The 23,821-nt window shown below is 46.0% G+C and overlaps 1 protein-coding gene across 2 annotated transcripts in view; it reads right to left on the bottom strand.

The window, feature by feature from the left end:
- The window catches only part of SPEF2 (sperm flagellar 2), a 127,444-nt gene that overhangs the window by 46,795 nt on the left and 56,828 nt on the right, over positions 1 to 23,821 (bottom strand). For both annotated transcript variants that reach the window (XM_073543926.1, XM_073543927.1), the window contains 9 exons: positions 22,270 to 22,486; positions 21,081 to 21,208; positions 17,671 to 17,743; positions 17,032 to 17,102; positions 15,906 to 16,009; positions 12,398 to 12,657; positions 11,703 to 11,757; positions 2,550 to 2,707; positions 940 to 1,107 (listed from right to left, as the gene is read on the bottom strand). In XM_073543926.1, coding sequence (XP_073400027.1) covers positions 940 to 1,107; positions 2,550 to 2,707; positions 11,703 to 11,757; positions 12,398 to 12,657; positions 15,906 to 16,009; positions 17,032 to 17,102; positions 17,671 to 17,743; positions 21,081 to 21,208; positions 22,270 to 22,486 — 1,234 coding nt within the window. The remainder of the gene's footprint in view (positions 1 to 939; positions 1,108 to 2,549; positions 2,708 to 11,702; positions 11,758 to 12,397; positions 12,658 to 15,905; positions 16,010 to 17,031; positions 17,103 to 17,670; positions 17,744 to 21,080; positions 21,209 to 22,269; positions 22,487 to 23,821) is intronic.

Below are 23,821 nucleotides of genomic sequence, written 5' to 3'. Positions count from 1 at the left end.
TGCATACCAGGATAGGGATGAAGAGCCATGCATACCAGGATGGGGATAAGGTGGCCGTGCATACCAGAATAGGGATGAAGAGCCATGATTACCAGGATAGGGATGAGGAGCCATGCAGACCAGGATAGGGATGAGGAGCCATACATATCTGGCTTATACTCGAGTCAATAAGTTTTCCCAGTTTTTTATGGTAAAATTAGGTGCCTCGGCTTATACTCGAGTATATACAGTAGGTTTATTTTATAAATTTTTTTACTTTTCTTTATTTTGCATTGGGAAAGGTAGGGGTGACTCACTTTTTTTTAGTATTTTTTCCTTAATGTCCTTTACTTTGTTTTTTAACATCTAGACACGACTAACATAGTTTCTGTGAATATTACGAGGAGAAGTGAAGTGTCTCGACCAGGGCTATATATGGCCTCAAGCCAATATGATGGCAACATGTAATGATCCAAAGCTTTTACACCTATGCATTTATTTAGAATGTGCCAAGCTTATACTGTAGCGCTGTACAAATTAGTAAATGTAACCACAAATTATAAAGAGAGCGCTGCTCCGGAGAGCTTACAGGCTAATGTGGTGCATGGGTACAAAGAAAGTCCCATAAAAGTGGTTAATGAAGTCGGTCCAGCAAAAAGGTAAGATGACGGTGAAGTTCAGAAAACAAGACTCTGACAGGTGGTAAAGTCTGGTTAGTAAGGTGGCAGCTTATGTGGGAAGACGCAGAGATCCAGGCGAGGTCCAGCAGAGGCCAAGAAAAGGAGCAGAGCAGTGAGGACAGCACAGGTGTAGGGAGAAGAAGGGTACATAGGATCCCTGAAGGGGTGGATAAGTCTCATGTTGGCTTTGTTGGCCAAATAATCAGGACAGTCAACGTCAGGTCGGACGGCCACGGACTAAAACAGTTTCTCAATTAAGAAGAAACAGAAGTTACAAGACCTTTGGGGGATTTGGATTGTCCCTTTCCCTTTTTAGCAGAGGTCTTCTTCTCTGACGGTGCAGCAGGAGGATGGTGGGTGGTATCCACAGGAGGTGGCGGGGACGGCGGAGGAGGAGAGGCTGTCGTTGGTTTTGGAGGCATCTCCTCTTTCTTCTCAGGCTTTTTCCCTGTGTGGTTAAGGATTACATTGGTTTGCATTGGCTTTCAGACATTTTTTGGAAGCACACACTTCGTGGTGTGGGAGCGGTTCTAACTCCAACTCATTTGGTACCGGTGAGAACCACAGAAATACACAGGCATGTGATTGCCAAGAGTTTCCAAGGAAATATGAAGAGCTTGTTTATTTTATACCCTTCATAAATACAGACGATCCAGGCAGAATTGTAGATTAAAGCAGATAAAGGCAGGTAAAGGAAGGCCTTCTAACACGATATAAATTAGTGCTTATACTGTAGCTGCAAAGTACAGACTCTTGCTGTATCCTCCCGTCATAAGCTCACCCCTCATCACTTATTTGTTTCTTTGTGTTCTCATGAGAATGACCCTATAAGAATTGGCGACTGAAGACATCAACCCCTTCCTTTTTTTTAACAAGGCTAATGATCATTAGGTACTTTATAGCATTATCTGGGCATTGTATATACTGTCTTTCTGGCTAGTATATGGCATCATTTATCTGGACGCCATATTTCTGGACAGTGAACAGCTCTACTTATCTGTGCACTTTGTGTTATCTGGATAATGTAAATACTGGATTTATGTGTAGTGTGCAGCACTATGTATCTGGGCACTATCTGGGCATTAAATGTATTGTCCTTCTTGCCAGTGTATGGAACTATTTATCTGGGAATTATATATACTGCATGTTTAACTAGTATACAGCACTATGTATCTGGGCACTTTATGGCACAATCTGGCCATTAAATATACTGTCCTTCTTGCCAGTGTACGGTACTATTTATTTGGAAATTGCATATACTAATGTACACCAGTTATCTGGGCACTTTGTGTTATATCTGTGCATAGAATTGTATTTGCTGTATTTCTGGCCAGTGTATGACAGTTTATTTGGACACTTTTGGGAATTATCTGGGCATTATGAACACTGCAATTATGGCTAGTGTATGACACAATTTATCTGGACACTTTGTGGCGCGATCTGGGCATTAAATATACTGTCCTTCTTGCCAGTGTACGGCACTATTTATCTGGGAGTTGTATATACTGTATTTCTGTCACGCGTATGACACTATTTATTTGGACCCATTGGAATTATCTGGGCATTATAAATACTGTATTTATGGTTAGAACATGGCATACTTTATCTGGGCACTTTGTAGTGTTATCTAGATACAGTAGATATACTTTTTAACCAATATACTGCTTATCTGGGCACTTTGTGGAATTATCTAGACACTATAAATGCTGTATTTATTGCACTATTTATCTGGGGACTTTGGTGTTATCTGAGCATTGAATACACTACATTTCTGACAAATACTACGTCTATTTATCTGGGCACTTTGTGCATAGTAAATACTGTATTTATGGCGAGTGTGCCACACTGTTTATATGGGCACTTGGTTATCTGGGCACTATCGCAGCGTACCTTGATTCTGTTTATTATATAGGGCTGATAAGTAGACTTCTTCCATCGTCTTGCACAGGACGCCCTCCTCCACGTCCCCATTAACTTTCACTAAAACATTCGGCTGCGCTGAAAACCACGTCTCTAGTCTTTGCCAGTTATCGAGGAAACCTTTTATCCTGCAAGACAAAGATCTCGTCACCCACAAGAACAGATCCATGGCGTATACGCACCCACAATATATCCTACGTCTCCCCCCCCCACACTACGGCCAGGCTCACACCTATTGGCTTTCAGGCTGATGAGAGCGCGTCTACATGTGATTACTGCAATCGTTCAGCAGGACATAGATCTGCACGAGTATCAAACGGCAAAAAAAGAAGAGCAACTCATTTTTTATGTAACTAGTCGTGCAAAAAAATAAAATCTTGGCATACTGCAGTTCCCACACAGTGTACTAGGGCACACAAAAAACTCATATTTCCTATTTTCTTCATATCAATTGTCAGCTTTGCTGTACATACTGAGACAGAGTAGCAGAGTCATCTCATTAGTACTAGAGAGTGGGGGTGGTAATCACAGGCCTATTGTACAGTTAGAGGCCTAGATAAGGCTATATGCAGTACCCCTGTCTCTTGCTGGTCATTTCCATGCTTTTTGTGAGATTCACTTGTCAGCTTTTCAGTGTAGACTAGAACTGGATGGCCATAGTCCTTTCATTATCAGTAGAGAAAAAAGCTCTGTATACAGCTTCCCGTCACTCCTTGGTCTCTGGGTGAGGATCTGTATTCCATCGCTTCCTTGAGACTGCACTAATTTATAACATGACTCTGTCCTTTAACTCCTATTTACTGCAGCAGCTATAAAAGTACCCTCTCCGCTGCACTGTATATACACACAATATAATACTCAGTATGCAGTTCCCCTGGCTCTCATAAGAAGGGTGCCGCACTTCATTACCCCATTGCTTGTTATGCAATTCTCTTTTTCAGCTGTGCTGTATAGACTGAGACAGAATGATCACAGTCATCTCATTATCATGTGGATCAGCTAATGATAGCTATTATACTGCTGGGAGGCCAAGATAAGACAGGACAGTCTCATTAGAGACAATCAACCTCAAAATTAGAACGCCCCCACTGTGGAGGGGGCGGGAGGGGGCAGTGCTCAGCCACTGCATATAACACTGTTGTAAAATACATAACACCCAGTACACAGATTAGTATATGGCTCATATATAACAGACCTGGGCAAAGTCCGGCAATCGGACCGGGCTATCTGAGATAGCTAAACGCCCGAAAACACTGGTTGGCAGGCTGCACCATACGGCCGACCTGCATGCAGGATGCACAAAGCAGTGAATATAATGGTGGAGGACAGAACCACCGGCTCCTTCCACTTGTCACAGCATGTGCGACTGAGACAGGAGACGGGACGTCGTCACTCCATCACTTCTGCTGTGCGGAGAGTCAGTGAACACAGCAAAGATCGGAGCAGAGCGCCGGGGGATTGAGGTGAGTATGTGTGTTTTTTTCTTTTTAAGTGTGTGTGTGGGATTTATTCCTGTATATAGAGGGATATATGATGCCTCATACTGTATATATGGAGGCTATGTGATGGCTCATACTGTATATGGGGCTATGTGGGGAATCATGCTGCATATATTGAGGCTATGTGAGGGCTCACTGTATACTGGGGGCTCTGTAAGGGCTCATACTGTACTGTATATAGGAGGCTCTGTGAGAGCTCATACTGTATATAGGAGGCTATGTGGGGGTTCATACTGTATATAGGAGGCTCTGTGAGAGCTGATACTGTATATAGGAGGCTATGTGGGGGTTCATACTGTATATAGGAGGCTCTGTGAGAGCTGATACTGTATATAGGAGGCTATGTGGCGGCTCGTATTGTATATAGGGGCTCTGTGACAGCTTATACTGTATATAGGAGGCTCTGTGAAGGCTCACACTGTGTATAGGCTATGTGGGGGCTCATACTGTATATAGGAGGCTATGTGGGTGCTCATACTGTAAATAGGAGGCTATGTGGGGGCTCAAACTGTATATAGGAGGCTATGTGGGGGTTCATACTGTATATAGGAGGATATGTGGGGCTCATACTGTATATAGGAGGCTATGTGGGGGCTCATACTGTATATAGGAGGCTCTGTGAAGGCTCACACTGTGTACAGAAGGCTATGTGGGGGCTCATACTGTATATAGGAGGCTATGTGGGTGCTCATACTGTATATAGGAGGATATGTGGGGCTCATACTGTATATAGGAGGCTATGTGAGGGCTCATACTGTATATAGGAGGCTCTGTGAGAGCTGATACTGTATATAGGAGGCTATGTGGGGGTTCATATTGTATATAGGAGGCTATATGGGGGTTCATATTGTATATAGGCTATGTGGGGGTTCATATTGTATATAGGCTATGTGGGGGTTCATATTGTATATAGGGGCTCTGTGACAGCTTATACTGTATATAGGAGGCTCTGTGAAGGCTCACACTGTGTATAGGCTATGTGGGGGCTCATACTGTAAATAGGAGGCTATGTGGGGGCTCAAACTGTATATAGGAGGCTATGTGGGGGTTCATACTGTATATAGGAGGCTCTTTGAGAGCTGATACTGTATATAGGAGGCTATGTGGGGGTTCATATTGTATATAGGGGCTCTGTGACAGCTTATACTGTATATAGGAGGCTCTGTGAAGGCTCATACTGTGTATAGAAGGCTATGTGGGGGCTCATACTCTATATAGGAGGCTATGTGGGTGCTTATACTGTAAATAGGAGGCTATGTGAGGGCTCAAATTGTATATAGGTTATGTGGGGGCTCACTGTATATATAATATAGGAGGCTATGTGGGGGCTTATATTGTATATAGGAGGCTATGTGGGGGCTCACTATATATAGGAGGCTATGTGGGGGCTCATACTGCATATAGGAGGCTATGTGGGGGCTCATACTGTATATAGGAGGCTATGTGGGGGCTCATACTGTATATAAGAGGCTATGTGGGGGCAAATATTGTATATAGGAGACTATGTGGGAGCTCATACTGTATATAGGAGGCTATGTGGTGGCACATATTGAATATAGGTTTCACGTGGACCCATCCTGTGTGACGTGACCAGCAGGCTGGTAACTAGAACAACAGGACGCGGCACGTGATACTGTCCTGCGTGACACGGCTCGCAGGCCGGTAACTAAAACAACAAGACAAAGGGAAGGGAAACAGTTACAACGGTGGGCCCTGCGATAGGGAAAGGGGACGTGGAGACCTGCTGCACTCCCCTGAGTCAGTGTCCCTAATGCTCCAAATGTTCCCTATGCCAGTTCCGCACCGGGCGCCGATCAGGAACCTGTCGCCCTAGCACACCCTACACCTATGCCTTGCTAGGGAGCTGGGTGGCGCAGGCACTGACCCCACCGCTGTACTAATACACACTAAGGAAAAACACAAACAGGGAAACACCACTTAGCTTTACTCTGTTTACTCTTTACTACTGGCGACAGAGTCCACCACCAGCATGCAGCTCTCCTCCTGAATCGCTGCCACCAAGCTCTGCCAGAGCTACAAGGAAATCCACTATGACTCCTTTCACACCAGGCTAAGACAGTGCTGCCCTCACCAGAGAGGAAGGGGTCCGTTGAAGAGAGACGGCAGAGACAGTAGTTCCTAGGCAGCAGCCCTCACACGAGTGCCCCCAGCTGACCACTTCCCTCGCCCGCCAATCTATTACCGGGTTGTGTCTCTTCAGCCAAGGGAGGCCTAAAACAATAGGTACTGGAATTCCCTCCAAGACGTAGCATGATAAGGACTCCTCATGATGTCCTAAACGCAGATGGATATTCTCTACGACCTTGGTCAAGCTCCCCTGGCTCAGTGGAACAGAGTTTATGGCCCGGACGCATATAGGCTGGGCTAGCGTCCTACACCTCAGACCATGAGTCTGGACAAAGCGAGCATCCACCAGACTGACTCCTGCTCCGCTGTCCACAAACACCGGTATCACCTCCGGTACCCCGCCAGCCAAGACCTTTGCTGACATGGTACTTTGGGAGGGCAAAATGGAGGAAATGTATACTCCATGGTCGCCTCCCTCCAAGCGACCAGGGGAATGCGGCTTCTCAAATGGCACAGATAATTTGGCGTGCAATGGGCAAGCCTTCAGGACATGACCAGTCTGCCCACAGCACAAACATGACGACACCACTCCCCGAACCGTAGGCAGCTCCGAAAACAAACTAGCTCCTCCTACTTGCATGGGTTCGTCAGGAGACTTGGCACGAACTGGGCAGGCTCTCATAAAATGGCCAGGCTTCCCACAGGAAAAGCATACCCCCCCACCACAACGAGCCGCAGACACCCCCTTTTTTGTATCAACAACACCGGGCTGTCTGGGTTCCTCCAACCGCACTGGTGGGTCCTCCCTAGCGAGGACATTAGGGGGCACTTTTTGTATATGTCTTTCCCTAAGGCGCATATCCTCCTGGATGGCAAGGGACATGGCGGCCTTCAGCGACCTGGGGGCGGCGTACTGCACCAGAGTATCCTGCAACTTTGGAGAAAAACCCTGCACAAATTGACTCCTAAGTGCAGGGTCATTCCACTGAGTATTCGTGGCCCATCTCCTAAACTCTGAGCAGTACTCCTCAGCGACCCGGGCTCCCTGTTTACACCTACGGATTCGAGATTCCGCCAGGGCGACGCCATCAGGATCCCCATACACAAGCGCCAAAGCAGCAAAGAACTCGTCCACGGACCCCAAAGATGGAGAATCGTCCGGTAGGGAGAAGGCCCAGGATTGGGGATCCCCTTTAAGAAGGGACATAATGATTCCCACCCGTTGCTCTTCACTCCCTGATGAACGAGGGCGCAGCCTGAAATACAATTTACAGGCTTGTTGAAAAAGAATTGATCTCGCCCTCCAGAAAATCTGTCAGGGAGGAATATCTTGGGTTCTGGCTGAGCCTGTCTCTGAACCAAGCCCCCAAAGTCCACCAACTGCTGCAGTTGCTGCACCAACTCACCGCGCAGCTCCCTAATCTCATTAGTAAGGGTCTGCAGCAATTGGGCAAAGGGCTGAACTGGGTCCATGGCTCAGCAGAAAAAAAAGTTAGGTTGGTGATAATGTCAAGTGGACCCATCCTGTGTGACGCGGCCAGCAGGCCGGTAACTAGAACAACAGGATGCGGCACGTGATACTGTCCTGTGTGACACGGCTCGCAGGCCGGTAACTAAAACAACAGGACACGGGGAAAGGGGAAACAGTTACAACGGTGGGCCCTGCGATAGGGAAAGGGGACGTGGAGACCTCCTGCACTCCCCTGAGTCAGTGTCCCTAACGCTCCTAACGTTCCCTATGCCGGTTCCGCACCGGGCGTCTTTCAGGAACCTGTCGCCCTAGCACACCCTACACCTATCCCTTGCTAGGGAGCTGGGTGGCGCTGGCACTGGCCCCACCGCTGTACTAATACACACTAAGGAAAACCACAAACAGGGAAACACCACTTAGCTTTACTCTGTTGCACTTGCTCCTGGCAACAGAGTCCACCACCAGCATGCAGCTCTCCTCCTGAATCGCTGCCACCAAGCTCTGCCAGAGCTACAAGGAAATCCCCTATGACTCCTTTCACACCAGGGCTAAGACAGTGCTGCAAGGAACGCTCTCCAGCTCCTTCCTTAGCCAAGGATGGTTGAAATGAACACTATCACCAACACTGATTGCAACACCTGTGACTCTTTTATAGCAGAGCCAGCTATCACACCAGCATTATAATCATGTGCACTAAACTAAAGAAACTAGAGTGCAATGACGCACACCACCACCGGGGGCAAACTTAGAACAAACAACACCACAGTGCAATACTCCTAATGGCCACCGGGGGGCAAAAACCAACCTTAAGCACAGCTTAGGGAAAAAAAAGGTTACCTGTGCTTTCTATCAGTCCTGATCCAGCATGGATCATGACCATAGGAGGCTATGTGGCGGCACATATTGTATATAGGGAGAGTTGTCTGGGGGTTCATACTGTATATAGGAGGCTATTTTGAGGGCTCATACTGTATATAGGAGGCTATGTGAGGGCTCATACTGTATATAGGAGGCTATGTGGGGTCACATATTGTATACAGGGAGAGAAGTGGGGGGGTTCCCACTGTAGTACATCTTTTACAGGATACTGTTGTATGGAATAGTGCAGTCTACTACACTATGCCATACATTTATTTGTAGTATACTATCAGATACCAGACATATAATGTAATATAATATATACATGGTCAGGCTCTGCTGGTTCCAGCAGTTATCACGTTACCACGAGGAGGCGCTCTGCACACTTGCTGTCAGCCGTGTCTGCATTGTTCTTCTATTCCCCGACATAGCTGACCATTCACTTTCGAGTTGTCACTTGACTGCAAGTCTGATTGCGCTGGAGCCAACAGAACCGAATCGTAACGGAGATTATATATATATTAGTGTGTGTCCAAACAGAACTCTTGCTATGGGGCCTTGTGAACTCTATGTACGCCCCTGCTTGCAGTGATAATGAGGGAAATCTGGTTTGGTGCTCGGAGCCTGAGGCTCCGGGGGTCCCATGGTCAGATTGCCCTCATCCTAAGCATCGTACCGGACAGGGAGGGGAGCCCAGACACATTTCTTGCACAGTGGCCCCCACTCCTCTAGGTAAACTTGTCATCTTGCTAGGGGGACGTTGCGATAAATTAAGGAAAAATGGTGATACATTTCCGCCTAGGTGCCAACTCATCGTTATTGGACGTCCCCTTTAAGTGACATTTATCAGGACAGATGGTCAGGATGCAGCGGTGTACGCTGACACGTTATTGCAGCATTTATTTTGACTGTGGCGGAGGTGCGACCACCCAGCACATCGACATCTAACACCCTGACAATTGCTCTTACCAATGAGAATCCTTTCTGGTTAGTACGTCTGCATTTTCAGTATGAGGACGTTGGGTCTTATTGCATCGTAATTGCAGATTTTTCTTTGTAATGACAAAGTTCTAGGAAATGTTCCTACAAATCTTTCCTATTAGACCGACGTCTGCAGTTTTCTTTTTGTCATGGTTTTTTGTTAATGGCTATGGAGGAAAAAAAGAAGACGCGTGCGGAGCAGAAATCTCCAAATCCATCGCAAAGTACCAACAGGAATTGCACGTCTATCTGCTGCCGTAAAGTGCGTCATATGAAAAAGTGCTGCAAAATAATCCGGGCAGAAGAGAGCAAAAACAAGCCCAAAGTATACAACCCCGGGCCTTGTCATGGACCATTTTCTTCAACTTCCACCAAAGATTTTCAATTGGATTGAGAGCCGGACTATTTGCAGGCCATGACATTGACCGTATGTGTGTTTTTTTCAAGAAATGTTTTCACAGTTTTTGCTCTATGGCAGGATGCATTATCATCTTGAAAAATGATTTCATTATCCCCAAATATCCTTTCAATTGATGGGAGAAGAAAAGTGTCCAAAATATCAATATAATCTTGTGCATTTATTGAAGATGTAATGACAGCCATCTCCCCAGTGCCTTTACCTGACATGCAGCCCCATATCATCAATGACTGTGAAAATTTGCATGTTCTCTTCAGGCAGTCATCTTTATAAATCTCATTGGAACGGCACCAAACAAAAGTCCCAGCATCATCACCTTGCCCAATGCAGATTCGCGATTCATCACTGAATATGACTTTCATCCAGTCATCCACAGTCCACGATTGCTTTTCCTTAGCCCATTGTAACCTTGTTTTTTCTGTTTAGGTGTTAATGATGGCTTTTGTTTAGCTTTTCTGTATGTAAATTCCATTTCCTTTAGGTGGTTTCTTACAGTTCGGTCACAGACGACTCCAGTTTCCTCCCATTCGTTCCTCATTGGTTTTGTTGTACATTTCCTGTTTTGGAGACTTATTGCTTTAAGTTTCCGGTCTTGACGCTTTGATGTCTTCCTTGGTCTACCAGTATGTTTGCCTTTAACAACCTTCCCATGTTGTTTGTATTTGGTCCAGATTTTAGACACAGCTGACTGTGAACAACCAACATCTTTTGCAACATTTGCGTGATGATTTACCCTCTTTTAAGAGTTTGATGATCCTCTCCTTTGTTTCAATTGACATCTCTTGTGTTGGAGCCATGATACATGTCAGTCCACTTGGTGCAACAGCTCTCCAAGGTGTGATCCCTCCTTTTTAGATGCAGAATAACGAGCAGATCTAATTTGATGCAGGTGTCACTTTTGGGAATGAAAATTTACAGGGTGATTCCATAATTTTTTTACCACAGAATTGAGTGATTCCATAATTTTCCCCTCTGCTTGGTCTAAAAAACTAACCACTACTGACTACCACATTTTTTGTTCTTGATTTCTTTTAGTGTTTCTTAAAGCCAGAAAGTTGCCATTTGAATTTACTTTAGTTTTGTGCCATGTCTGTGATCTGCTTTTTTCCTACAAAATTAAACAACTGAATGAACATCCTCCAAGGCCGGTGATTCCATAATTTTTGCCCGGGGTTGTAGAAGTGCTCATTCCCCCCTACTCATGGTCGTGGTCTTCGCGGCAGCAGCCATGATGGAACGCATCCTTGATTTTTGACTTTAGTTTCGACAACGTTCATTTTTGCAGCAATAATGATCTGGGGACATGATTCTTCAGGACGGTACGACTGCGACAAAACCAAACTTGTAGTTTTTTTTTTTTTTATAAATATTTATTTTGGTTAAGTACGGTGAAAAATGGCAATTTTGGCTTTTCGTTTTTTCTTTCTTTACAATGTTAATGATAGGGATTAATTTAATAATTTGGATTTTTATACCAAATATACTTTTTGTTTTATTTTTGGATTGGGAAAAGAGTAGGGATTATTTACATTTTATTTATTTAAAAAAACTCTATATTTTTATATGCTTTATTATTGTAGTATATAGTAAAAATAAATCATCTCCATCGGCACCCTGGTAGTTGTGCCGCAGGAGGGGACGGCGACCACGTTCTCATACCGTTACAAACCGTTTGCACGCCGATGTCGGAGATTGACAGCAGCGTCCGAACGGTTGCACATCACTGATCGTCGCTCGCTGATGCCGGTCGTGTAACTACTCCGTTTCCACTGGAATGACGACTGATACTATGCTCTGGGGGCACCTACCTGTGCGGTATCTGGTTTATCGGAGGGACGTCTCCTACACCCGCATCGCTTCCACCTGTGGATAATAATGATAGGGGTTTTATAGCTTATTTCTCTGACAGATGCCATTAGGGTGAAGGGTAAATTGCAGTCGTCAATTTAAAGGGGGGGCTTTCTGAGATGACAGGAGAAGGGTTTGCTTTTTTCGTTGGCAAAAGACGTGCCCCCCACATTGCCGGAATTGCAGTAAGGCTATGTGCACGCGGTGCGGATCTGCAGCGGATTTGGCCCTGCGGATTCGCAGCAGAACTGCATGTGATGTACAGTACCATTATAGCCTATGTAAATCAAAATCTGCTGTGCACATGCAGCGTTTTTTTTCCGTGCAGATTTGCTGTGGATCGAAAAATGCAGCATGTCACTTCTTTTGTGCGGATTTGCTGCAGTTTTCCACCTGCTCCATTCTAGAAATCCACAGGTGTGAAACCGCAGGGGAAAACCGCACAAAACCTGCAGTAAATCCGCAGTAAATCGACACTAAAACCGCAGGTGTAACATGCAGGTCATTTTATCTGCGGATTTAGTAAAATCAGCGCGGAAAATTTCTCAGCAGATTTCGCACCGTGTGCACATAGCCTTAAGATCATAACTACTGACCGCCATACTAGTATCACTCGGACACCAGGCCATGCTGGTGATACCCAGTTACCTCTTACCCATCATGGCGGTGGCGGCGCGCTGTAACACTGCTGTGTCTGACACCTCGATGAAAGCGATGAAGTCCAGTCCTGGGGAATGTGTGGGAGCCTCCGCAGGCGCCGCCGGATCTTCCACTAAGGCTGATGCTTTATTCTTCTTGTTTTTTGCTGCAGTTTTCTCTGGATCGTCTCCGGTCAGAGATTTTTCAAGCAGCTTCGCCTGATTCACAGTGGCTGGAAATCCATCCAGGATCCATCCTGCGTTCGCTGGGAGACCCCTGCAAGTGAATTTGCTTAATTTTTTTTTTTACTTCTAGTCATTGGCTTTCATTCTAAACTTGGGGTGAGGGAGTGAAGACACAGCCTCAGACATTGAGGAAAAGACAGAAGTGGTTTATTACCGGATCTGTCTTCTCTTTTGCAGTGAGCGTCATGCAACAGATAGAAGCACTGGCACTGCCGATGCTTCCAGCCGACCTCGATCAGCTATGTCGGTGACTTTCGTCACTAAACTGAGCCGTTTTCCCCTGTAACTGGGGCTCCTCTGGCTGCTCCAGTTACAGTGGAAACCATAGGAATATTGATATTAATGCAATGTCACCCCCAAGATCTTTTATGATCTCTTGGGGGACAAAACAAATTCTGCGAAAAAAATAAAAAATACACACGTACTAAATACATATAAAAGTAAAAAAATAAAATACACACGTGTTAAATATATAAAGTAAAAAAAAATACACACTTTTGGTATCACCGTGCGCGGCTTTAAGAAAAACAAAAATTGTAATAGTAGAAGCAATGTTTTTCGCCCCCCCCCCAACAAAAAAGAACATTGAATAAAAATAGATCAGAAAGTTGAATGAACCCCAAACGATGATAATAAAAACTGAATTTCGCACCACAGAAAAACAAGTCGTGATACAACCCTACGGAGTGAAAAACAAAGTTATAGCTCCTGAAAGGTGAGAAAAAAATCAAAAGTGAAGAGCGGCCTTTTGGGAGTCTGAACCCCAAGGGTCCTGGTCTGGAAGAGTACATGAGGACACAGCGGTATCAGGCGGTATATGTGGCGATCTATGGGACTTATTTAGCGGCCGTTCGTCACCCGGCCTGATGAGATAACGTCCTCACGTGAACCTCGGCGGCTATTGTTCCGCTCTCTGAATTCTCAGGAGACGAGCGATGAGACGTCAGATGAGATTCTCAGAAATCTGTTTATCTACAAGATGTTTTTTTTTTCCACTGGAGGAGTGATTTTGTGAGCCTGTCATATGAGATCACGCTGTGTCACTCCATAATAAGAATTAACCCCTCCATCCTGGTAAGAGACAAGATGCACCTTGCCCTCTTAAAAAAAACCCTTAAGGCTGGTTTCACATTTGCGTTTTTTTGCGCTGGAAAAAAACGCATACGTGCGCATGCGTTTTTTCCCCTATATTTAACATGGGTGCGCATACCTGCGTGCTGGTAAGCGCACGTATGCGATTTTCATGCGCTGCGTTTTTTTGGGGTGTGCGTTTGTATTTTCCAGACGCAGCATGTTGCATTTTTTGGCCCTGCAAAAAAGCGCATGCGCACGTATGTGCACGTTTTGCGCTAAAAATGGCCATTATAGCCTATGGATGCGCATACGTGCGCACTGGCATGCTCATGTATGCGTTTTTTTGCACATGCGTTTTTTTTTGTTAACCATGGAATTTAGGGGTTTGGGTTAGAGTTAGGGTTAGTTAAGGGGGTTTAGGGTTAGGGTTAGGGTCAGGGTTAGGGTTGGGGTTAGGGTCAGGGTTAAGTATGGTTTGGTTAAGGGTTAGGGTCAGGGTTAGGGTCAGGGTTAAGGTTAGTTAGGGTTTGGGTTAGGGTTAAGTATGGTTTGGTTAAGGGTTAGGGTCAGGGTTAGGGTTAGGGTTAAGGTTAGTTAGGGTTTGGGTTAGGGTTAAGTATGGTTTGGTTAAGGGTTAGGGTCAGGGTTAGGGTCAGGGTTAGGGTTAGGGTCAGGGTTAGGGTTAGGGTCAGGGTTAGGGTTAGGGTCAGGGTTAGGGTTAGGGTCAGGGTTAAGGTCAGGGTTAGGGTTAGTTAGGGTTTAGGGTTAGTTAGGGTTTAGGGTTAAGTATGGTTTGGTTAAGGGTTAGGGTCAGGGTTAGGGTTAAGGGTTAGGGTCAGGGTTATGGTTAGTAAAGTCATGGTTTGGGTTAGTGTGAGGGGCCACCTAATGTTGGAAAAAAACGCAAACGCGGTAAAAACGCACTAAAAACGCATACAAACGCATAAAAACGCTGCGTTTTTTTCATGCATGCTCATAAAAATGCTTGAAAAAAACGCAGCAGTTGTATGCTTTTGTATGCGTTTTTTCAATGCGTTTTTTTGCGGGAAAAACGCGCTGCAAAAAAAAGCAAGTGTGAAACTAGCCTAAAGGGGTTGTCTTAAACAAACAAACATGGCTGCCTTCTTCCAAAAACAGCGCCTCCCCACGTCAACAGGTTGCGTGCGGCATTGCAGCTCTGCGCTATTCATAGTCAGTGGAGCTGCAATATCAGACCCAACCTGTGCACAAGGGTGGCGCTGTTATTCGAAGAAGGCAGCCATGTTTTTCTAACCCTTTAAAGTAAGTGTTGTGAATAAGTAAAAAATGATGTTTTAATATATCTTTATCGAAGTCAGAGAGTTTTGATCGTCAGATACACAGACATAGATTTCCATCAGACGATCCTAGCTGTCGGCCGCCACACTAGGGGAACCTAGTGCATACTGCCTATATCTTGTACTCAGTGAGCTCCTCTGCTGCCCCTAGTGGTGACGGCCAAAAAGGTAAGAAGATTAAAGGGATTTTCCAGGACTAAGATGTTGAGGTCCTATCCATAGGATCCAATTAGATTAGCTGCAGTACCAAGAACGACCACTACACGGTGTGTAGAGCCAGAACAGCAAAGCTCAATACACCACGTGGTGGCCATACTCGGTACTGCAGCTCTGATTACATTCACTTTAATAGGAGATGATCTGCAGTACCAAGAACGGCCTCTGCACGGTGTATAGAACCAGAACATCAAATCACTGTGTACCACGTGGTGGCCGTTCTCAGATCACATTCACTTCAATAGGAGATGATCTGCAGTACCAAGAATGGCCTCTGCACGGTGTATAGAACCAGAACCTCAAATCTCTGTATACCACGTGGTGGCCGTTCTCAGATCACATTCACTTCAATAGGAGATGATCTGCAGTACCGAGAACGGCCACTACATGGTGTATAGAGCCAGAAGAGCAAAGCTCAATACACCACGCGGAGGCCGTACTCAGTACTGCAGCCCTGATCACATTCACTTCAATAGGAGACGATCTGCAGTACCAAGAACTGGCACTACATGGTCAACGGCGCTGTGCCTGGCTCAATACCACATGCAAACGCCTGATTGGTGGGGGAGGCGGGTGTGGGACCTCCACCGATCTGACATCCAAAGAAAGGTCCTGGAAAACCCGTTTAATAAAGCTTTAAACTGGGAATTACAGACAAAAGTATCGATCTTACTTGACGGCTTCAACCAGGATTTCGACAAGCAGTTCATCCGGCACCGGCTTCCCTTTTCTCAACTGTTTCTCCATCATCCCTCCGAGCTGAGCCCGCCGGGAGAGCTTCAAGAAAAGAGAATAACGTAGATTAAAGGACGGCCGAGGAGAAACGCACAGTTCTGTGCTAATTATGTACACCCCCCCCCTTGTCCTATGTGACGCCATTATGGAGAATTTAGAAGGGACTTATGGTTTATCGTAACGTTGTGGTCACTAATAGCGAAAAAGCGAAACAAATCCGCATCACGATTCATTCCTGGGGATTTCTGTATAGATGCAGCATAAATATGGCGTACGGTTAACCCATTCGTGACCCGGTCAGACTGGGCCTTCCTGACCGAGAACATTTCCTACGTTTTTTTTTTGCTTCTCGTCTCTGCACCGTCCAGAATTTATTTATTTTATATGTGAAAAATTGTATTTATTTTTTTGCCGCTGTTTTGGGGAAAATGTAAAAGACTGTTTTATATTTAATTATTATTGTTAATTGTTTTGTTTTTTTTATTTATTGTGACACAATTACAGGGAAAAAAAAGTGATTTTAGGTTTAGTTTTTGGTCTATATTATTTATTATTACTTTCTTTTTTAGATGTTCTATATGGTTTTATTTTTTTTTCTTTATATAAAATGTGTTCCCTAAGGGATCATAAAGGATCTATTTTCTTTTGCTGTTTTTTTTCTCCACTGTAATTTGGGGATCTATAAGATTCCCATGTAAAAGGCAATACAGCCCCCTGTGCCTGGCGGGTCCGCTAAGGCCCAGCAGAGACGCGGCGATCATGTGATCACTAGCTCCTACAGATGCTTCTGTTCGCTATTGTTTCCTGAGCGTTATGAAGCTGGCAAAAGAGAAGGCAGACGCAGTAATAAACCGCTTCTGTCTTCTCCCCAGGTTCCGGACCGCCTCCTACTAGATGGCAGGAAATTTAACCCCATACTGTAAATTTACAATTACGCACGGTTAAAGCCCAAGACTAAAGCTGAGCGTACAGAAAACTTATTTTGAGCAATTTAAAACTTTTTTTTTGAGTCTTTGGAAAAAGCCGATTCCCTGTTACTTGCACTGATGTTCGCTGTACGCTACCGTTCTTTCCTTTGGTTGCGCGTGTTCTCCCGGTGACGTCAGGGTCTGCGGCTGAGAAGGGTCGTCAGTCTCTGAAAGGCATCAATTAACAGGTATCTGTCCCTATGTCGTGCATGTTCTGATAGGCTACTGCTGCTTCCATCGGGTAGTGCGACACTGTTGTATCACGTGACCGCTGCAGCCAATCACTTTTCAACAGAGCGGATGTCGGATCTGATGGAAATGATGAGCGATGTCTGTAGCGGTTACGTGATACAACGATGTCACACTGCCGGATGGAAACAGCGGCGCTGCGGCAGAGGAGTAGGCACTGCTTTCATTCTCTGTAGGGTTCTAAAGTGATCGAGTAGGGGGGTCATGCAATAATGGACACCCCCTTTAACATCTCCCAGCAAGTTAGCAATTTTTCCCCTTTAGTCCTTTGTGTGTGATGTGGTGTAAGTGCGTTACATTCTGTAGATCGCCACCTTCCCCGCTTGCAGCGCTGCTCCGATCCTCTTCTTACCCATGGGACTTCTGCTTTGTCAGCTCCCAATGTAAGCCTAGTGACTCAGAGCGATGCTTAGGCCGGGTTCAGACTGGCGCATTTCACACACCACAAAATTCCACGTCAGGCGATTACGCCAAGGGGTCACTTACTTTTAGCTGCAGTAATACTTTCAGAGGACGGTGTTTCGGGACCGTTCGGAGCAGTAGTAAAACTCTCCGTCATCTGTTTTGGGATAAAATAAATACAAAAGACGTCGTGTTTAGGGTCCGGTCACAGGTTTGTGCCCCTTTTTTCATGCACTGACACACTTTAGTAGACTAAACTACTAAAATCAGATACATGATGTGTAATACCAGATACAGCCTGTAAAGAAAAGTGGCGCTGTTTTTTTGGTGAATTTACAAACCCTTTAATGACACCAGCGGGGGTTAAAGCTTGACATCCTTACACCCAGTTTTTTTCAGCTGCATTTTTTTTTTTGCACCAGAATAGACTGCAGCAATCGGCACTGACTATCTGCGTTTTTTTTTATGTGTCCTCCTTTTCTATGTGTTTTTAGTGCAGATTTGACGCAGCATTTTTCTTTCTGTGAATTTTTCAGGCTTCACATAAAAGTTTATTGGGAAAAAAAAAAGTACAAAAATAATTGCGCCATTCAACAGCGTCTTGAAACGCATAGTGGGCATGAGCGGCCATGAAATCTCATCCACTTTACTTAAGCTGTGGAGTCTGCCCTGTGCTAATGCCGTGTCTACAAAATCCAATCTGTACCGTGGATTTTAGTCATTTAGATTTCTATAAAGAACAGTGTTATTAGAGTTGTAGATGACACTGCTTCGGTGCACTCTTGCAGTGGCCAAGGGCTCAACTTACCGTCCAACCCCCTCACTACCAGTAATCCAAAATAGCCCGTATGGTGATTGACAGCGCGCACTTTGGAGTGTTGCCTGACCTAACTTCCCAGACCGGCATACACTGACACTGCAGGGGGTGACAGCACACACAGTGTCAGTGTGGCAGGAGCCTTCTCATTCCTCTCCTATGTGTAGTGGCCACTCGCTGCACACAGGATCACACAGCAGCGGATGGCCAATAATGACAGGAGGAGATAATAACAGCGCCCACACACTGACACTGCAGGGGGCGAGAGCACACACAGTGTCAGTGTGGCAGGAGCCTTCTCATCCCTCTCCTATGTGTAGCGGCCGCTTGCTGCACACAGGATCACACAGCAGCAGACGGCCAATAATGACAGGAGAAGGAGATAATAACAGCGCCCACACACTGACACTGCAGGGGGCGAGAGCACACACAGTGTCAGTGTGGCAGGAGCCTTCTCATCCCTCTCCTAAGTGTAGCGGCCGCTTGCTGCACACAGGATCACACAGCAGCAGACGGCCAATAATGACAGGAGGAGATAATAACAGCGCCCACACACTGACACTGCAGGGGGCGAGAGCACACACACACAGTGTCAGTGTGCCTTCTCATCCCTCTCCTGTGTGTGGTGGCCGCTCGCTGCAGACAGTATAACACATCAGCAGATGGCCGATGCTGGCAGATGATAATGGCGCCCACACACTGACATCACCTCCTTCTGTCATCATTGGCCTCCTGCTGCTGTGTGATCCGGTGTGCAGCGAGCGGCCGCAAAACACAGGAAAAGGATGAGAACGATCCTGTGCACACTGACACTCTGACAGCACGTTTTGGAGGCCTGTAGGCACTGACACAGCAGATGCAGTCACCATAAGGGCAGGTATGGAGGATGGTTATTGTGGGGGCTGAATGGTGCACTGAGCACTTGGCTACTCCAATGGTGCGCTGAAGCCCCTCGTCTTCATATCTTATAATACTGTTTATATATCAATTATACTACACTACAAGTATGTCTTTTATAGGGGCTCCCTCCCCTACATGAATGTCTAAATAGTTCAATTTGAGTTTTGGGGATGACAGATACCCTTTAAGGACCAATCGATTATTAAGATTTTGTTTTTTCCTCCTCTTCTTCCAAAAGACTGAAAACTTTCCATTTTTCCTTTGACATAACTTATTATATATTTTGACAGACCAAACTTTTTTATGGATGGTGCGATACCAAATGTTTTTTTTTAAAATATTTTTGCAATTTCTTTATTTTTCATGGGAGAAAAGAAAAGTAATTTGCATTTTTGATATATTATTTATTTTTTAAACTTTTTTTTCTTCTATTTTTTTGTAAGACTAGTGTATATAGATCACAGCCTTCTATAAAGTTCAGCCACAGTGTCGATTTAACAGCTGTGGGGCAATTCACCATTGGTTCCCCGCAACAGTGTCGCAGGGAGCCGATGGGAGGTGGAGAGTGAGCACAGGTGACAGTGGTTTCTAAATGACTAACAGCAATGATCAGAGATCATCTCTGGACACATCTGTTTGAGGCAGGTGCAAAACCGGCATTTCCGTCAGTGGAGCAGGCTCTGATCCTGAGCCCGCTCCCTATAACCTAACCTACTGTTACGCCGTCCCTGCGTACTCACCCGACCATCACTCTCACGCCGCAGCCTCCCGCCGCCAGACATCCACGGAGGTCGCCTCTGGCAGGTGCGCGGCCGGCAGCGTCCCTGCATGCAATGCGCATGCGCCATAGGCCGCGGCCGCGCCTCCCTCCTGCTTCTTGTGCTCCGGCTATGCCCTGACCCGGAAGCACCTCCCTGACCAATGGCAGAACAGACAGGAGCATATCAGGCCGCTTCCCCCTGAGGGAGGTGCCTGATTGTTGTGTTTCCTAGCACACTGGCCTCGCTGCATCGTGTGCTCTCGGCTCCTGCAGTTCCGTTCTTGCCTGCTCTCCACAGCAGCCTCTGAGTCCTGCTACCCGGGTTCCTTGCTCTCTACCACAGTCCGGTCTCCGGTGTTCCTGCCATCCTACTCCAGTCCTGCCTCCAGTATTCCTGTTCCATCCTGCTCCAGTTCTGCCGTCCTACTCCAGTCCTGCCTACAGTGTTCCTGTTCCATCATACTCCAGTCCTGCCGTCCTACTCCAGTCCTGCCTCCAGTGTTCCTGTTCCATCCTACTCCAGTCCTGCTGTCCTACTCCAGTCCTGCCTCCAGTGTTCCTGTTCCATCCTGCTCCAGTCCTGCCGTCCTACTCCAGTCCTGCCTCCAGTGTTTCTGTTCTGTCATCTATACTTCAGTCCCACAGTCCTACTCCGGTCCATCCTGAGCCGCCCCTCTCGGTACCGGCTACCGTGGTACTCGAACCCCTGGGCCTGCTCCTAACGGTCCCTGTATAGGGGTCGGTTCCACCTGGCAGCTCGCCCGGGGCCCCTCGGTGCCACGGTCCAGAGGGTCCATTCCTGGAGTTTCCGGCTCCAGACTACCCACGCTAACACCTGCACCTTGAAGCATATATCGGTCATAGGTGAATGGTGCATGGGTGGCATCTTATCTAGATGGCGCACCCACCCTACACTTTTGGCACAGTGCGCCGTGGCTGCAAAATGGCGTCTGTTACATCTGTAACAACAGAAGGCAAATATGTGAGTTTCCGTCCACCGTCCGTCGTGTGCTTTACCTTATTTTCACCAGCTTCATCAGGATTCGTTGCAGGAACCTCAACCTCTTCTTCCATTTCATCCTCATTATAGGCCTTTATAGACTCCTGCACCAGGTTATCCGCACTCAACACCTGGACGCCGTATTCTGCCGCCAGAGAGCACAAGCACAGATTAGGGGATTCCTGCTCTTGTGTCTCTATGTAGCACATGAACAGAAGCAGCAGCAGCAGCTTATAGAACAATACAAGCAGTAATGGGAAGTGTAGCTGTAAATCCATCACTGGGGTGAGAGAGAACACTTACTATATGAAGCAACTTGGAGGACACTATACTTCAGTACTGAGCAGGGTAACTGCAAATCCATTCTTACGGTGAGTTAAAACACCTACTCCATAGCAGCAAGAAATTACACAGCAGTACTAAGCAGTGTAGCTGTGAATCAAGCTCTGGGATGAAATAAACACTTACAAGAAATTGGCAGCATGCAGGACATTATAAAACAGCACTGAACAATGTAGCTGTGAATTTAGTACTGGGGCAAAATAATGCACTTACCAGAATCAGCAGCATGGATGACATTACACTACAGTGCTGCACAGTTGTGAATTAAGAATTGGAATGAGAGCAAATATTTACAAGGAACAGAAACATGAAGGACATTATACTGCACTACTGAAGTGTACCTGTGAATCCAACACTGGAGAGCGAACTTTTACTAGAAGCAGCAACATGAAGGACATTATACAGCACTACTGAAGTGTACCTGTGAATCCAGCACTGGAGTGAGAGTGAACATTTACTAGAAGCAGCAACATAAAGGACATTATACAGCACTACTGAAGTGTACCTGTGAATCCGGCACTGGAGAGCAAACATTTACTAGAAGCAGCAGCATGAAGGACATTATACAGCCCTACTGAAGTGTGCCTGTGAATCCGGCACTGGAGTGAGAGCGAACATTTACTAGAAACAGCGACATGAAAGGCATTATACTGCACTACTTCTCAGTGAGTCTGACTTTACATAAGCACGACAGATTGAGAGGATCAGGGTGTCAGGGGGAGAGAAGTGTCTCATAAGTGGAGAAAAAGCCATATTATCGTGATCAGATATATTATAAAGTTTCTTATATTCACTTGCACTAACGATTTATGAAGAAATTGCAATGAGACATGATGTTTTATCTTCACACATTATGAGCCGTACCTTGTGCTAGATGCTTCAGGCAGGTGCTCTTTCCAGAAAAAATATTTCCAAGGACGCAGCCTTTAATGGGGAATGGAGGAAACCCGGGGGCTGCTGTCGGCGGTGGGGGAGGATTGACGATATTCATCAGTCTGTGAACTACATGGCCCAGAATGTTATTATTGGGGGCAGGTTTGATGGCCGCAGTATCGGATGATATCCACTCTCCAGTCATTGTCTGTGAAAGAACAAGGAGATTGTGCTGAAATAGTTAATATTCATAGACTGGAGGCATTTTTTTAAAATCTAGAGCTGTTAAAGGGGTTATTACGAACTTTAATATTGATGACTTATCCTTAGCACAGGTCATCGATATCAGATCGGTGCAGATCAGATCACTGATCGGCTGATCGCCGATGTGGTGGCGAACAGGAATTGCCACAGCGCCGCACACTGAGTAGTGGCTGTGAGTGGTACTGCAACCTCTCTCCCATTCAAACCGTCACATTTATCTGAATGGAGCAGCAGAGATTAATTTGTCATTTTGCTAGGGTAAACCGCACTGAATACACCTCTGGCTGCCGTCACCACCGGGGAATCGGTAACTGCTGCTGACCACTAGACCAACATGGACAATAGTCTTCACTTTTGGGTTTTCATTTTTTTTTTTTTTTTTGCACGTGAACCAGCATCTAATGTTGTATATCAGGTAGCAGGAGTGTAATGACTTCAGCCGACCCAAAATAATGCTGTTACTTCCTCCGCAGATGAGGGTGCAGGCGCTGTCAGGAAGTGGCCGCAGGGTGCGATTATTGTGGCAAAGGCACAACAGGAAACACAAGAAACTCAAGTATTTGCTGCTCCGTAGAGATACAAACTGTTCATTCACTTTCTTCTACTGAACATAGTACAAGGGGCTGTCCACTACTAGAAAAGGCCCGTCCCCAGACTCTTCCCACAAAGCTGAAGCTACAATCGTCCACCATGTCTTGTGCTGAAGATTAAGATTTCCCATCACTGGAGCTGAGCAGTCGGGGCCGCCCCCTGATAACAGCCCATAGCATTATCCTCCTCCACCATCTGTACAGGGGGCACAATGCAGTTAGGGGGTAATGTCCTCCTGGAGTCACCAAACCCAAACTCCTCAATCAGAGAAGTGCGATCCGTCACTGCACAGGACACGTCTCTGGACTCCAGAGTCCAGTGGTGGCGGCTTTAGGCTATGTTCCCACGTCCTGTAATGATCTGTTAGAACAGATCCAGCAAAAATCCTTTAGGAAAAAAAAAAGTTGTACCGACACAACTTTTTAGTTGGTTAAACACTAATCGATCTCTTTTTTTTTTTTACATTTGAGCTTTGTGGGTGAAAGAGATAAGTTTGTATTGTACTCTGTAGTGGAGGGGTAACCAGTGCAATGGCTGACACAAGGTGGAGGCATCAGTGTAGCAGCTGGACAGAAATACGACACTTCTGACTCTTTCAGGATGGACTGGAGAGGGGAGAGTTTAGTAAGAGGGAGAGCGATCAGTAGAGAGTTGCAGTAGTCCAGACGAGAAAGAATAAGAGCAAAAG

The sequence above is a fragment of the Dendrobates tinctorius genome, unplaced genomic scaffold, assembly GCF_039654945.1.
Source record: "Dendrobates tinctorius isolate UK_male_01 unplaced genomic scaffold, ASM3965494v1 ptg000135l, whole genome shotgun sequence".
NCBI lineage: Eukaryota > Metazoa > Chordata > Amphibia > Anura > Dendrobatidae > Dendrobates > Dendrobates tinctorius.
This window is presented reverse-complemented; position numbering and strand designations above follow the sequence as displayed.